The 15,491-nt window shown below is 36.2% G+C and overlaps 3 protein-coding genes across 3 annotated transcripts in view; 2 read left to right on the top strand and 1 right to left on the bottom strand.

The window, feature by feature from the left end:
- The first annotated feature begins 499 nt into the window (after positions 1-499).
- mrto4 (MRT4 homolog, ribosome maturation factor) lies at positions 500-6,549 on the top strand. Its single transcript, XM_055183345.2, has 8 exons — positions 500-630; positions 823-881; positions 1,301-1,404; positions 1,490-1,571; positions 2,012-2,079; positions 2,224-2,375; positions 2,491-2,567; positions 5,893-6,549. The coding sequence occupies exons 1-8, from the start codon at positions 603-605 to the stop codon at positions 6,046-6,048; spliced, it is 726 nt and encodes a 241-aa protein (XP_055039320.1). The 5' UTR covers positions 500-602; the 3' UTR covers positions 6,049-6,549.
- Positions 6,335-11,239, bottom strand: akr7a3 (aldo-keto reductase family 7, member A3 (aflatoxin aldehyde reductase)). Its single transcript, XM_073876336.1, has 7 exons — positions 10,919-11,239; positions 9,215-9,402; positions 8,835-8,939; positions 8,612-8,708; positions 8,392-8,491; positions 7,245-7,377; positions 6,335-6,755 (listed from the first exon to the last, which is right to left on the bottom strand). The coding sequence occupies exons 1-7, from the start codon at positions 11,196-11,198 to the stop codon at positions 6,597-6,599; spliced, it is 1,062 nt and encodes a 353-aa protein (XP_073732437.1). The 5' UTR covers positions 11,199-11,239; the 3' UTR covers positions 6,335-6,596.
- Positions 11,240-13,721: 2,482 nt separating this feature from the next.
- The window catches only part of megf6b (multiple EGF-like-domains 6b), a 99,601-nt gene continuing 97,831 nt past the window's right edge, over positions 13,722-15,491 (top strand). Inside the window, exons 1-2 of the mRNA XM_055184440.2 lie at positions 13,722-14,199; positions 15,281-15,415. Of these exons, the coding sequence (XP_055040415.2) occupies positions 14,117-14,199; positions 15,281-15,415 (218 nt within the window). The 5' untranslated portion in view covers positions 13,722-14,116. The remainder of the gene's footprint in view (positions 14,200-15,280; positions 15,416-15,491) is intronic.

The following is a 15,491-nucleotide window of genomic DNA, read 5'->3' on the forward strand; positions in this document are numbered from 1 at the left end:
CTAATCATCGGACTGATTAAAGGATATTTTGTCATTAGTTTCAGTATATTTCAGTGATGGATACGTTTTAAAAAACTTAAAAAGTTAAATTACAGCATCATCTTTCTTTATAGCTTAAGTGACCTTCATTATGTCATTATATAGGCCTAATGGAAGAATATCACACCAGGAATCAATCTCACACTTTAAAACTTTTAAGCGTATTTTAAGAGTATCTGGTTTAGATGTGTTTTATTAGAGTCTGTGAAGAAGGTAAATCTTTGGTAGCACGACTGTGCACATAATTATATGGTTTAATAAAAAAGGTGTAGATGAATCTCATCTCATGCGTTTCTTCAAATAACATTACACGCGCGCCACCTGCTGGAAAGATCTTATACTTTTTTATAGGCTTCACAACGAGATTTTAAATATGAAACTTTGACGTAGATCCGGTAATAAATATTATAAATATGATGATAACCTAACTCCAGTCCAAAAACTGCTATAATATGAATATTTATTAGCATCACCTCGAGGCGCCATTGGGTGTCGCTGTGACTCCTGAAGCGCCTTCACACATCAACAGCCGAAGTAGAAGAAGAACAGTACACGTGAGAGCCATGCCGAAATCCAAGAGAGACAAAAAGGGTACGAATAAATGTTTCTATATTTATTATCCAATAGACATTGTTTTATTTTTATTTGACTCAGATGTGTAGTGCGTGTGTCTGACTTTTACTTCATGTCAGAGGTGTTTTTAAAACTCAATTTAGCATTGATCGACAGCGAGTTTAGCCGTGCATTGAATTCATACTGTTAATTTTTTCTGTATGTTTACAGTGTCTTTAACCAAAACAACCAAGAAGGGGTTGGAATCAAAACAAAATCTAATCGAAGAGGTTAGTGTGACTTTTTACTGTGTTTTTTGTTAGATAACCAAAACACTACGACACAATAACGTGTTGACGTAGTGTTTTGGTGCCTTGATAATACATTGGATTATTAGAACACCAATCAATCATGGTATTAATTTGATCTTCTTTGGACTACAATGTAAATGCAATGGTATAGTAATGATTAATTACCATAATACTATTTGATACCATCACTAAACCATGGTGCTACTAGTATTCATTCAGTACCATAATAATCATTCATACAGTACATAATTTATTGCAGAGATGCATTGTAATTGCAATGGTAAAGTAATCATTCAGTACCATGGTATTAATATGTGATACCATCACAAAACCATGATATTGGCACTGTGCTGTTTAAACCGATAAAAAGAAAATAACTTTCATTCTCATCTTCTCAGCTGCGGAAATGTGCAGACATCTACAGAAACGTGTTTGTATTCTCAGTAGAGAACATGAGAAACAACAAACTCAAAGACATCAGGACAGCCTGGAAACACAGCAGGTACACACACAGACACACACACCCCTTATGATTTGCTATTTTATGATTTGTTAATTCTTAATTTGCATTTTGTGTTTTTTTCCAGGTTTTTCTTTGGTAAGAATAAGGTGATGACAATTGCTTTGGGTAAAGGACCTACAGATGAATATAAAGATAATCTGCACAAGGTTCGTCACTTTTTTGTCACTAATGACTCAATTCACAGCTTTTTATCAATTTGCATATTTTATCAATATTTATTGCACAGATTAATTTTATACTTGTTAGTGAATTTTACCAACTAAATTGGTGCAACTCTGTGCCAACCCAGCAAGAAGAAGTAGCCGCCATTTTTTAAGCCACCATCTTTTAAGTTATCATATGCCATCGGGACTGTGTTCATCGTGGCCTCGAGGTGTGTGGTCCCCACTGCGGCAGGCGTCCCTTATTTTTCTGTATTGAAGGTGGCAACCCTACTGACAGCCTAAATTTTAGCCTAGACGTCTGAGCTGTGTTTGGGCGGCTATAAGACAAAATTACTTGCTGGAAGTGGGAACAAGTGAGACTCTTGTGAACATTTTAAAGGAGTGACGTTTAAGTAAATCTGATCTTCTGGTTTGTCCTAAAGGTGAGCAGGTTTCTAAGAGGTGAAGTTGGTGTGCTGTTCACAAACAAAACCAAAGATGAAGTGCAAGAGTAAGTATAAACTTTAGTATTCAGATCCCAATTGCTAAGCGCTAATGAAGAGAGTAAAGTTGAATGTGTTTTTTTCCAATATTAGGCATATCGAAATATCGGTTGGCCACTATTAATGACAAACTTTTTGTATTTGTGATTTAGGTATTTCAGTCATTTCAAAGAGATGGATTATGCCCGTGCGGGTAACGTAGCGACCATGGCCGTGACGCTGGATGAAGGGCCGTTGGATCAGTTTCCACACTCTATGGAGCCTCAGTTGAGACAGCTGGGACTTCCTACAGCTTTGAAGAAAGGTAAACTATACCCGGTTGATGCCAGTTTCAATACACAATAGAAAGAGAAACAAAGTTTACAATAAGTGATTTATAAAAATCATCTACTAAATAACGAATTACTTTCCATCGTCAGGTGTGGTGACGCTTATAAAGGATTTTGAAGTGTGTAAAGAGGGAGACACGCTCACTCCTGAACAAGCTCGAATTCTGGTGAGTGTTTTACAGTTTCACAATAAGAAATGCTGGACAGCTATTGGACCTCGATTACTGTCTGAAAACCCAGCTGAAGTCATTAGTCACTTTCACACATACAGTCTTTACTGGTAATTTACTGGTAAATTGCAGTTAACAGATCATGTGTGAACAGAACCTTTCCGGTAAATCAGTGCTCCCAATTTACCAGTAAGACAGGTTGTAAGATTACCAGTAATTTACCGGTAAGCGCTATGTGTGAACGAAAAATATAGGAATACCGGCATTTAGAATGGATGACGTCACGCTGACAGCTTCAGACCAATCATAATGTTTTAATAGAGATGACGCTTTACCCCCGCACTGTTTTACGGACGTTTCCACACACACGCTGCTTGAAAGTCGAGCACACCTGAAGTTTACATCCACATTTCTTCACCAAAGTTGTTTAAAACAGCTTACCACATACTTGCCGAATTGCCGACATCCTTAGCACGCTCTCTGTGAAGCCTAAAGTGCAAACAGTACTGTTGTTTAAAATGCATTTTCGGTTTGACGTCGCCTCATGCAATGTTGTTTGGTCATCATGAGCAACTTCGCGACTGCCAGAGTTTACCACAGACGTAAAAACAACAAAATACGGACCGTGGATATGAACGACGTGGATTGTTTACAAATACAACACTGAGCTCAACGCGTGCCACAGGTACTTCCGCTTTCTCAATGTATTTACCGGTATTTTAATACTGATGTGTGAATGATGTCTTACTGGTAAAAAGACGGAATGTCACTGCATGTGTGAACAGCACATTTTTGTATTTACTGGTAAATTCATTCTGGTAAATTCATGGTAATTTACCAGAATTACTGTGTGAAAGAGGCTATTGTTTTGTGATTTACTGTTTTCTGCATAAAATCATCCCAGATTATGTCAAGAACATTCTGTGAAAATATAACCTTGATATCTTTAAGATCATGTCAAAGATTGAAATCAATGTAAAATCAAACTTTGATGCTTCAAACTCATGATTTAGATTATGCTTTTAGTCTGGATTCACAGAGTCACAATTGTGTTCAATTCTGTCCACATTTAGGATTATACTAGTCCATAGATGACCTTAAAGTGTACAGACACAACACATACAAAACATTGATTTATTGGTCGTGACACCATAGAGTTCAAATAAAATACAGTACTGTGCAAAAGTCTTAGGCCACCACCACCAGACTTGTTGTTTTAGAAGTTTTAATCTCCATCCATATTTATTTTATTAACATACAAACAGAAAATACAGGAAATATGTATAAAAAATAAATTTTCAGGACTAAAGGTCTTCTTTAGGCATCGTCTGTGTGTTTAGTGTGACCTCTCTTGGCACTAAACACATCTTGAGCGTTTTTGAGCAGAATGAAGTAAAAAGACTAATTTCTTTAAAATTAGAAATTCGGATTTAATTTTAAGTTTAAGAGATCCTGTAGTTTCTTGCTATTTCTCAAGTGGAAGAGTTTACCCTAAAAACTTGACACATCAGTTTACCTTTTCATACAGTTTTTAATACTATATACACATTTCCTGTATTTTCTGCATGTATTCTATTAAAGAGACTGAGAAATAATTATATATGATCACTATAACATTGCAAAAATAACAAATCTAACCTGGAAGTTAGCCAACACTGGTTCACTTGCCAAAAAGTCCATTTATTTCTCCCATAGATTTTGGATTAGGGCAAAAATAAACTCTGTGTTTAACAAAAGCTTGTTAAAATTAGTTTTTGTGACCATAAAAATGTAATTTCTTGACACATATATACAAAACAATCTCGGGATGTGTTCTTGTAAAAAATATTATGTCTTGAAGTTACGACTTGTGACATTATGGGGCGGTTAGATTAAATTTGAACAGGGAAGACAGTGTTCTTATTGTATTACTGACTGTTCACTTGTTTTATAAGGGCTGTTTCCTGGACAGGGTTTAGATTAATCCAGGACTAGGCATAAGTTGTATTAGGACATTTAAGTAGTTTTTAACAAACCTTATAAAAATCATTACTGGTGTGTGTCTTTAGACAAAACAGTGGCACTCATATAAGATATGTCAGTGCAAGATGCTTTTAAATTAAGGTAGCTTAAACATGCATTTTAGTCTGGGACTGAAACTGCCCCGTAATATTTGAGTCTTGTAATTTAATTAAGTTACCATACTTACAAAGTTGCAAAATTTGATTGAAAAATGATTCAAACTGTGACTGGAAAAACATATCATGATCCAAACTGTTAGTTTTGCAATCCATTGAACCACTCTTAAAGGAACAAGCCAACTTTTTGGGATTTTAGCTTAGTCACCTTATCCCCCAGAGTTAGATCATAAGTCCATACATACCTTTTTCATCTCCGTGCATGCCGTATCTCTGTCTGACGCACCCACCGCTAGCCTAGCCCAGCACAAAGACCGGAAGTAAATGGCTCCAGCCAGCATTCTCCCTCCAATAAGAGACAAAATAATGCCAACATTTTCCTATTTATATGTTGTGATTTGCACAGCCACAGCGTGTGCAGGTGGCGGGGTCATGTGAGACACAGCCATCTTTTAACCGTATACATACTGGGAAATATATTCTCAGAAGGTGAAGCACTGCTACTTGGGTGGAGTGATAGTTCCCAGAATTTATACAGTCAAAAGATGGCTGTGTCTCACATGACCTTGTTATTTGTACACGATGTGACTATACAAATCACAACATATAAATAAAAAAATGTCAACTTATTGTGTCACTTATTGGTAGCAGTTTGCTAGCTGGCGCCATTTACTTCCAGTATTTGTGCTAAGCTAGGCTAGCGGCGGGTGCGTCCGACACATAGATATGTACACTAGATGTCGCCTTGGCTATGGCAGTTCATTGGACAGAATGCGTCAACTAGAGCCGCCATCTTGAAACAGGGGAGCCCCGCATCAGTGTCATTGTAGGCAATGGTATAACGGAAATAAAATCACCATAAATCGTCATAGGTGTGATTTTCTTGGTTTTCTTTTGGTTTGTTTCAACTGTCAGACATGTATTTAGCATTGAGTCCAGAAAAAAATTAAAGTTTCGATATTATGAAAATCTGCTAGCTTTGTATTGTTGGCAAAATCTGGCCCTACATTTTGCATTATATTGGTGTTTCTGTATAGCTCAGTGGTAAAGCATTGCGATAGCAGAGCAAAAGGTCGTGAGTTTGAACCCAGGGAACACGCACACACTGAAAAATGTATGCCTTGTAATGCACCGTAAATGGCTTTGGATAAAACATCTGCCAAATGCATTAATGCAAAACTATCCATTTCATGTCTTAAATTTAGAAACTCTTCGGAATGGAGATGGCAGAATTCAAAGTGACGATCAAGTGCATGTGGAACTCTGAATCCGGTGACTTTAAAAAGCTGACAGAGGGTGAGGATGACAAAGAATCAGAGGAAGAAGAAGAAGATGATGATGATGATGATGGAAGTGACTAAACCTAGACACATGAAATGGACTTTTACATGAACATTTTCCCTGTTTGCGTATACCCTACAAAAATGCACAAACGTGTATTTACTCAGTGATTTCCCATTTCTGTCACAGTCGTGACTCGTGAGAAACCGTCGGATTTAGTTGTGCATTTTTTGTTAGTGAACAGCACCTGATTCCTATATTGTATAATATAAATATAGGGTGTTGTATGGCAAACGTACAGGTGATGTTATTCTTACAGGAGTAAATGATTGTATTTGTGAACAGAGGAAAAAGTGCCCATCCAGATTTGCCACTATACAATTTTATTGCATTTTCATGCAAGTGTGTACTGAAACAAAACAGGTGAAAATATCAAGAACTTGTCTCCTAGTAGTCTTTAAGCTGAGATGTTTGAAGGCTTTTTCTGTTGATCAGATTTATTACTGTTCATTGATACAAAGTTATTAGAATTGCAAAATGTTGCCATAAAAATAAATTATCTCTGTCTTTGTTTTATTAAATCAGGTTTCATGATTCATCATTTTTTCTCCGACTGTCACAGTGACGTCTAGCGGAAGTAATTTGGACACTCGTGAGCCACTAAATCCCAGGCTTGTTTAAAAGCGTCCACAACTTGCTGTTTCAATGGCCCTTCTGCTGCCGCTGTTAGATTTTCACACAACTGCTCCATAGTGGACATCCCGATAATGACACCATCACCCAGATCTCCCTAAACACGACAAACACATCAACACGACAGTGTTTAGATACTGACAATTACAAGATTTAATACAGCTACTGCAATCGTGCAAGATGTTTAAAGGTGCAGTGTGTAATTTTTAGAAGGATCTCTTGAAATAAATGCAAAATAATATGCAAAACTATATTATCAGTGGTATATAAAGACCTTTTAAAATGAACCGTTATGTTTTTATAACTTCAGAATAAGTCATTTTTATCTATATACACCGAGGGTCCCCTTACATGGAAGTCGCCATTTTGTGCCGCCATGTTTCTACAGAAGCTCTTAACGGACAAACCTTTTTACTAAGTTGTCTCTGATGATGAAATGTTTGTCCGGTGGTGGCTATCATAGCTTCTCTATGCATTTCAAAAGCGAGGGTTGGGCAGTGGACTGAGCCGTTGGTTGCAATTAGCAACCTCACCACTAGATGCCGCTAAAATGTACACACTGCATCTTTAAAATGTGTCTCTTTCCCTTCAGCTGAGAGTGATGATACATCCAGCGAATAGCAGCTGACGTTAGAGTCGGTTTCTCCGATCCGTACGCCGTTTCCAAAGACTTATGAACAACATCTATGGCCTGGAAATGACTCTCGTTCCAGTATCTGCAACCAGTAAGATGCAAGCTTCAAAAATCTTAAAAGCTCTTTGTGTTGCAGTGGCTCCATTTGACAAAACACAAAATATATCATTGTAAAAAATAATTTTCTTAAATACAGTGTTGGGGGTAACGCATTACAAGCAACATGCATTACATAATAATAATACTTTTCTGAAGCAACAAGTAAAGTAATGCATTACTTTTTAAATATACACATTAAAATTTGAGTTACTTTTTCAAAAAAGTAATGCAAGTTACTTTTTTGTTTAATTCGATTAAAAAAATTATGTACTGAATTAAACTAAACATAGTCATGTAATGCACTTTATGCGTATACACCTGTGTGGTAACAGTTTGAGTCAGAAACTGGGATGGCAGGCCAGAGCTCGACTTTGTGGTGAAATATGCAATTTCTGAATGCAGAATATTTAAATCATAAAAAACCCATGCAAGGCCTGATAGAGATCAAGCCTCAGCCAAGAAAAAGTAATGCAAATGTAACGTAAGCATTACTTTCAATGAGTAACGCAATTAGTTACTTTTTTGGGAGTAACTTAATATTGTAATGCATTACTTTTAAAAGTAACTTTCCCCAACACTGCTTAAATATCAACAATAACAATCTCAACAGGCTGATGTTAATGTTAGTGATGGGAGAAATGAAGCTTTTCGAATCAATTGAACGTAATAATTTATTAAGAAATGCTTGGATGCAAAGATGGGTTGTATTCCAATGTTTGAATTTCTTAAGGATTACAATAGTCACTTCTGTTTCGTGTTAGTATGGCCCATTGTGTCCATATTCTGTTGTTTTGCACTCAACAGTACTTTCACAACACTAAAAAGTACATACTATTTGGGAATAGTATTAGTAGGCGAATTGGGACCCAGCTTGATTCATGAGATCAACACTGTAATGACATAACGAAGCCTCCTTTGTTGAAGTCATGTGATTTGCCCAAGGTTTCGACGCTTCATGAAGCAATGTTTCGAAAGTGCCCATCACTTGTTGATGTACCTGTCTCTGTAAGCACCGGCCCAACTATTGCCGAAAAATCTACCCGCGGGCTGAGCACCGTCTTTATCTTCATAGTGATATTTCCCTGTAAGGAGTCCACCTGTGTGAGCAGATTCAGGACTTATGAGCATAAATATAATCCAAACAAATAACAGAGTATGTCCATGTTGAATACTATTAAAATGTGCTGGCATATAGATAACCATGTAAAACATAGTACCTGCCAGTGGGTTGTATGCAAAGAAGCGAATGCCAAAGTTTTTTAAACACGGTAAAAGTTCAGTCTCCACCTGACGTGTTGTTGCATTATACATGCCCTTCACAAGAAAACATATCAACACTTGCTATTGCATTGACTTATCAATGAGTACAACATCACATAATGTAATTTTTAGACATACTCTTACAATTTAGTAATTTTTGAGCCTCCAACAAATACTTACTTGATAGACCGTAGGAAGAACCCAGTTATTGTGTTTGCAGATGCAGTAGATTTCTGCCACTTCCCATGAAGCATAGTTTGATAAACCCAACTCCTTGAATTTGCCCTAAAACAACAAACTTGTTATAAACCATTGTTAAAATCTATCAAACATTTTTGAAAGCTCATATACAGATGCATCAACATCTAAGACATCTATGGCTAAAATGTTTCTGCTACTTGACATCTTTTGTGTGTTGCATGTTTATTGTCCTTTGTTGAAGTTTTATGACTTTAACACAATCTTAAATCAGTTCTCAGTCCATAATTTGATTATTAATCTGGCCTGTATCAAAGTTCACAACTACAGAAAGCTGTGTAATTGTGGGATCTGATCCACACCTCTTTATGGAGTTCATTGCAGGCCTGTAGTGTATCATAAACTGGGTTTTGGTGATCTGGTGCGTGCAGGTAAAAGATGTCCACACACTGTGTTCGTAGTCTCTTTAGGGACGTTTCCAGCTGGTTACGAACACTTTCTGGTTTCAGCGTTTTGCCGTCCCAGGGGTTTGCTTTTGTGGCAATTCTCACTTATGGACACAAATGACACAGATTTACATTATGAGAAGTACATAACTTTATGCATAATTACAAATGTTTCATGTCACTTACTAATGTTTAGCCATTACCATGATATAAATACTATAGTGCTTTTTAAATTAACCAACAGGTACTGTCAATGTTAAATAAAATGGTAATCATACAGTAGCATAGTATATAAATACCATGATATATACCATTTGATATTGTTGTACCATAATCAGTGTTGGGCAGTAGTTACTGTAATAATATTCCTTTCCTTGGTAACTAGAAGGTTACTAATTACTAAAAAACTTTTGTAATAATATTACAGTTACCATAAAAAAGGCTAGTAGTTACTAGTTACTTTTTGTCGTCACCAATGCCGGAAGCTAGCTTAGTTTTTTGTTCTGCCAACATGTTTGGTTGGTTCCATCTGCTTGAGCCCTGTTGCAGATTTTAGTACTGCTTTATTAAATTACAGGTGTTCACTGAAGTGTTTGGAGTTGTGACAATTAAAAAAAAAATAGTTATAGCAGTTAAAATGTATTTTTTTAAAAGAAAAATATTTAAATATTTATATTTAAAAACATATAAATGAAAAAGTTTAATGTCATTATGCTATCCAAATAAAGCCACATGTCTCAACTAGTTCTGATACAAATTTTTAAGTTAAAATCACAAAAAAATGAGGTTTCTGTCAAACTTTTAATGGTTTTACCAACAAAGGCCACTAGGTGTCATAGCTGCATAATCATACTCACAAATTAATAAATTACTGTCACTGCATTATTGTTAATGCAAAAAAGTTTTGAAATATAAAAACTACATTCTTAAAGCTTTCCAATGATATATAGGTTGTCAAGATTTTTGTATAGATAGATGGATATTAAAATTATAAATATATATGCATTTATATGTATTCTTATGGGGTCAGTGACATTTAACAAAATGACTGTCACTACACAATTTCTACCATCAAATAGAAATATGTAAACTACATTCTTAGAGCCTTCAAAAATATAAAGTTTGTCAAGATTATTTTAACAATGGTCATACTTGGAGAGCCAAATATTTTCTGTGGCGTTACTTGTTGTAAAAAGTTTCATAACCACTTTTCTAAAGCTTGTTATAATTAGAAAGATGTAAATTAATCGTATATATTTTCATCTATTATTTTTATAACAAAGTATTTTTTTTTGTTTTTTATGCAATGCTTGTTTTGTCTTATTTAAATAAGACTCTCTGGTTGAGAAACACTGCTGTAACTTTAAAACTGTTGTCACACTACGTCACATGACCTCACCACATCATAAAGTTGCGACCTTTGAAATTGAATTTTTATTTGTTTTGTACATTTAATCCAATATATATGTTTTAACCAACAAATAATGAGCAGTATATACTGCAGAAATACATTAATATGCAATTTCCACTTTAGAGTATAAAACGTTTTTAATCGTCCAAAGAAACACTAATGCAGCATAACATCTAATGTGCCCATGCGTCACATGTGTGTTTAGGTACCTGTCGCAGGCAGCTGCATGCCTCCTATGATGCTCTCTGCCTGTCCATCAGTGTACATGTATGCGGTGTCCAGCTCATTGTGACCACTTTCCAAAAACTTCTGCACCATCTGCGCGCTCAGCTGAGCGTCCGCGCGCCCGCCGAACGCCATGGAGCCCAGCAAAGTCACGGGACGTTTGGAGAGAGACATGCTGCGGAGCTGCTTAAAGAGTGAGGGTTTGAATCTGGCGAGTAATCTGTGGTGAACTACACACAGGCCTACCATGCCAGCGTAGAGCATAGTAAACGGGCTGTAAAACAGGTAGTAAAAGCGTGAGCTAAGGGAGCGTGGTAAAAGTACCGAATCTGTGCGTGAACGTAGAGGGGCCGCACCGTGAATTGGAAAGCCATTGGTGGACATATGGAGGTGGGTATTTGGTGGTCCAAAGATCTTTTGTTTTCTACTCCCCTTCACTGTCCAGAATAATATTTGTATAACTCACAATTAATTTCCTACGCAATAAAATACTCTAGAGCAGGGTAAGCAAAGCGATTTCTCTGGCCAAAAATATATTTTAAATATATGCTAAATACACTTTGTAGAAAGTAAAGCTTAATTAAATATATTATTTAATTAAAAAAATATATTTAGTTTTAACCTTCATATATTATCAGACATTTTAAAATGTGTTTCAGATGCAACACATTTTTACAACCCATGTGGCAAAAACATTTCCTGACCAAAATAGAAAAGTTTGTATAAAATGCATAAGTATGAAATACGTGTATGTATAAGTATGTATAAAATATTAAATTATAAGTATATTTTTGCAGTTTAAAATTTCATTTTTAACTATTTCAAACTTGTAATGTTTACAGGTTTGTTACATACAAAGGTTTTCTTCCGATGCGACGTGAATATAAATGCTTTGAAATATATTTATTTTTCAAATATATTTCAAAATATACAAAAATGGCCAAAAAAATACATTACATATATTTACATAATGAATTTTTTATATTATAAAAATGGCATTTTTGTATATTTTGAAATCTATTTAAAATTATATTTGAAAATATATTTTTCCGCCGTATGGAAGGGCTACCACAATATATAAAAACGAGGGCTATACTTCTACTCAAACTTTCTTGTTTTTCTTCTTGGTTTTATTTTATTTTACTTATTGATATGTTTTATCATTGTTTAAATTATATAAAAATATATAATACATAGATATTAAAATTAAGGCTATTAATAGAATGTGCTTTGGGGGGCAACTCACACAGACACCATGTTGGAGACCATTGCTCTAGAGCTTGGCACTAAGAAATATATTGATTTTAGAAGTTATTAATGCTTGTTTTGTCTTATTTTAAATTGGGAAGTTGTACCCTGGTTGAAATACATGACTTGATGAAATCAGATCTAAAATTCTACTATTACAATGTTTATTGTGCCAATAAGCACATGCAATTCCCTATATAACCTGAAGATGTCAGCAAAACATAGATTACTTGTCTTCACTTTTTGTGACTAAGGCCCTGTCCCAAATGGCGCACTTCATGTGGACTTTCGGTCTCGTGGCCTTAAATTGCGCGTGCTCGCTTAGTCCACGAGTCCGTAGGGTGTCCCATCTGTCATTTTTACGCTTTGAAGTGTGCTCATCAGCGCCTCCTTTGCCCCCTTGATGCGGTCTTAAGCGAAGCCCGCACTGCAGCAGGCTTCGCGCACTTTACCAACCCAGAAGTCCTTGCGAAAGAGCAATCAGAACAATCAGACGACGGAAGGGAGGAGCTCACACTGACGGGCAACTTCTCTACCTATTTCCGGTGTGACGCTCGAGTCTGTCCCAAAATACGACTCCGTTGCACCCACGTGGACTCGCATTAAGGGTCCCTAAAGTCTGGACTACGTGATGTCATCAAAGTGTGGACTCTGAGGAGGACCACAAGTCCGGAGTGTGCCATTTGGGACAGGACTTAAGTGACTTCTTAGGAATCCTTTAACTCAGCCTGTGTAATCAAATTCAGTTTTGTCATTATATGAACCATTTGATCCAGACATTTTTTATGTAAAAACCAGGTTAATGTGTGCCTCAATAAGACCATAATGATTTATACTAATGTTTTTTTATAAGCTTTCTTACATTCATTTAGTAAATACTAAAGTATACTTTAGTTTTTTTAATGTGGGAGAAATTATAAACATGAAGGCCAAGAAATATTAATGTTTTGTTCCCCAGTTTTCCAAAAATGTTTGTAATTTTCATGCATTCTATTAAATGTCCCTGCACATAATTTTATATAATATTCTTGGAGTAACCCACCCATCCTCGGGTCTCATACACCAGCAGATGTTTTTGTAGTTTTGCATTCTGATCATGGCAGAGGTGTTGAACCCTGGTTGGCATTGACCTCAGTGTGCAGGATCACTGGGGTTCGGGAATGTTTTCTATATTCTTCAGCTCCAGAATCCCTGCTGTGACCTCTTGAACCGCCCCATCATCCTTTGCTCTCAGCTGTGGCTCAGTGACATTTCTGCAGTCATGTCTTCTAAGAGAATAGCATTTGTCACCCATGTAGGACATAATCAAATGGCTTCAATAATGAAATACAAGTAAATTTGTTCTGGTTGTGGTTCTTGAATGAGGTGCAGAATGTGTATCTTTTATTTTTGCCCTAAAAAAAGCACTTTAATTCCACATCACAAAGAAGACATGAATACGTGTTAACAAAATGGATGTCACATAAATGCTTATATCTAGACATTGATGTGTGCTTTTACAGTTCTTTGGTTTGGTCCAGTGTATTTTGTTTCATGATCATGAAGTCTGTATAAAGGGATCTTCATAAATAGACTAATGTCTCATATTGATTGTCTGAAAAAATTAGGCAAAGCAGTAAAACAAGATGAAATAATAATCTTTATTCTCATTTGTAATCCTGCATGAGAGTCAGTTGCAGGTCTTTGTTGGGGTTTAGTTGCTTGCTTCTGGATTCCTTTGCTCTCCTCCTCTCATAACAGGAAGACCAAGTGTCCTGAGGGCATTTGAGTTTGAGTTTTCCTCTGAGGTGGATCTGAATTTTTCTCCTCCTGTCACCCCTATCCCAACGACCTGGATGATCTCCATACACCTTTGTATGGGCTCGGTTTTTAAAGGATTTCATATCTTACTCTGATGCAGGATTTATTTTGACCATTCAGAAAAGCATCTGAGGATGGATATGATTTATTTTTTCTTAATTTTAATTCATGGAATACATGCAGCATCCCGCTCTGGTAAAGATTTGTTGCCACACATGTGAGTAGTTTCCTTGGTTTGTTTCGCATTGTTTATTATTATTGCTTTATGTTTTTTTCTAAATGTTCCATTTAATAGAAGTGTAGCACACCCATAATCTAATTCTTATTGTAATATATGACATCGGCGCGCGTGTTTTGATCCGCGTGTCTTTGGAAACGCATTTTGACGCGTATTTACGCACCGGCATCTTTTGGCGAACACGAGAGCTAGTGTTTCTCAAAACTTAGCACGATGTGTTTATATTTTCCCCTCATCACATCCGAGCTGACTGGGAATGCGTTTGATGTCCAAAATTCAAGTTGGTAAGCATGCAGAGATCGCAATCACACAAAACGCGTCAAACTTTGGCTGCTTAGTCCGTATATTCAATGCAATTTATTTCATATATACCTATAGAGTTTTTTATACAGCAACCTCAAAGTGTTCATATACCTAACCTACACTTTAAAATATCCTTAAATTCTTTGGATGATAACTTATTCGTTTACTTTTCTGTGACATAATCTGCTGCTATTAATAATCCTAAACATGGATGATGCATCTCGTCACTGCAAAATGCTTTATTAAAATCACATTAGAACTTGCAAAATATGAGTCTAAATTTATCTTTAAGACCTGTGGCTGTACAGGATGTCTGTGGCCAAATTTATCCCACTTGTTTATTATTACTACTTAGAAACACTATAGGAAAAGCTATTTTGAGTAAACATTTTGCCCTTACCATATGTGATTTTGTATAGTGTAATTGATTTACAGTAAATCAAAACATGCATCTCAACCTGTGAAAATGTCTGAGAATAAAAGTGGGTTTGCTAAAGAAATGGTTCTCCTAAGAACGTTGACTAAATGGTTCTTTGAGGAACCAAAATGGTTCTTCTATGGCATGTCTGTGAAGAACCTTTTAAGCACCGTTGTAAAGTGCACTTTGGTTGAGGTAAGTGGCCCAGTGGTTAAATATATGGATAGGGAATAAAATGTTTTAGGTTTATTGATGCCTGTCTCTTGTTGAAGACACTCAACTGTTACCTCATGATAGACTGTGATATTCGTACTGTATCAAGTGTCTTTTGTCTGACAGGCCAAATGTGTGTACAGAGCGAGAGGTGAAGCTGGTGGCTCATATGCAGCCGTGTGTCCAGGCCTTCACCCGAATGGTTAAAGCCTGGAAGCCGGGCTGTCAGGGGCACTCATGGTGCATGAACTATGAGAGGAGGTAAGGAGGATATCTGAAGAGTTTCGTTGCAAAACGAGATAAATCCGTTTTTTTAATTGTTCAAAAATCTCGTTTT

This window comes from Misgurnus anguillicaudatus, chromosome 14 (genome assembly GCF_027580225.2).
Source record: "Misgurnus anguillicaudatus chromosome 14, ASM2758022v2, whole genome shotgun sequence".
Lineage (NCBI taxonomy): Eukaryota > Metazoa > Chordata > Actinopteri > Cypriniformes > Cobitidae > Misgurnus > Misgurnus anguillicaudatus.

What these genes read in the sequence shown, in the direction of transcription:
- mrto4 (XM_055183345.2), top strand. Translation starts at nt 603, where the DNA reads ATGCCGAAATCCAAGAGAGACAAAAAGG. An exon ending in AACAAAATCTAATCGAAGAG is followed by an intron (nt 882 to 1,300) that starts GTTAGTGTGACT and finishes TCATCTTCTCAG; the next exon opens with CTGCGGAAATGTGCAGACAT. An exon ending in ACCAAAGATGAAGTGCAAGA is followed by an intron (nt 2,080 to 2,223) that starts GTAAGTATAAAC and finishes TTTGTGATTTAG; the next exon opens with GTATTTCAGTCATTTCAAAG.
- akr7a3 (XM_073876336.1), bottom strand. Translation starts at nt 11,198, where the DNA reads ATGCTCTACGCTGGCATGGTAGGCCTGTGTGTAGTTCACCACAGATTA. An exon ending in GCAATGAACTCCATAAAGAG is followed by an intron (nt 8,940 to 9,214) that starts GTGTGGATCAGA and finishes TTGTTGTTTTAG; the next exon opens with GGCAAATTCAAGGAGTTGGG. An exon ending in TGCATACAACCCACTGGCAG is followed by an intron (nt 8,492 to 8,611) that starts GTACTATGTTTT and finishes CTGCTCACACAG; the next exon opens with GTGGACTCCTTACAGGGAAA.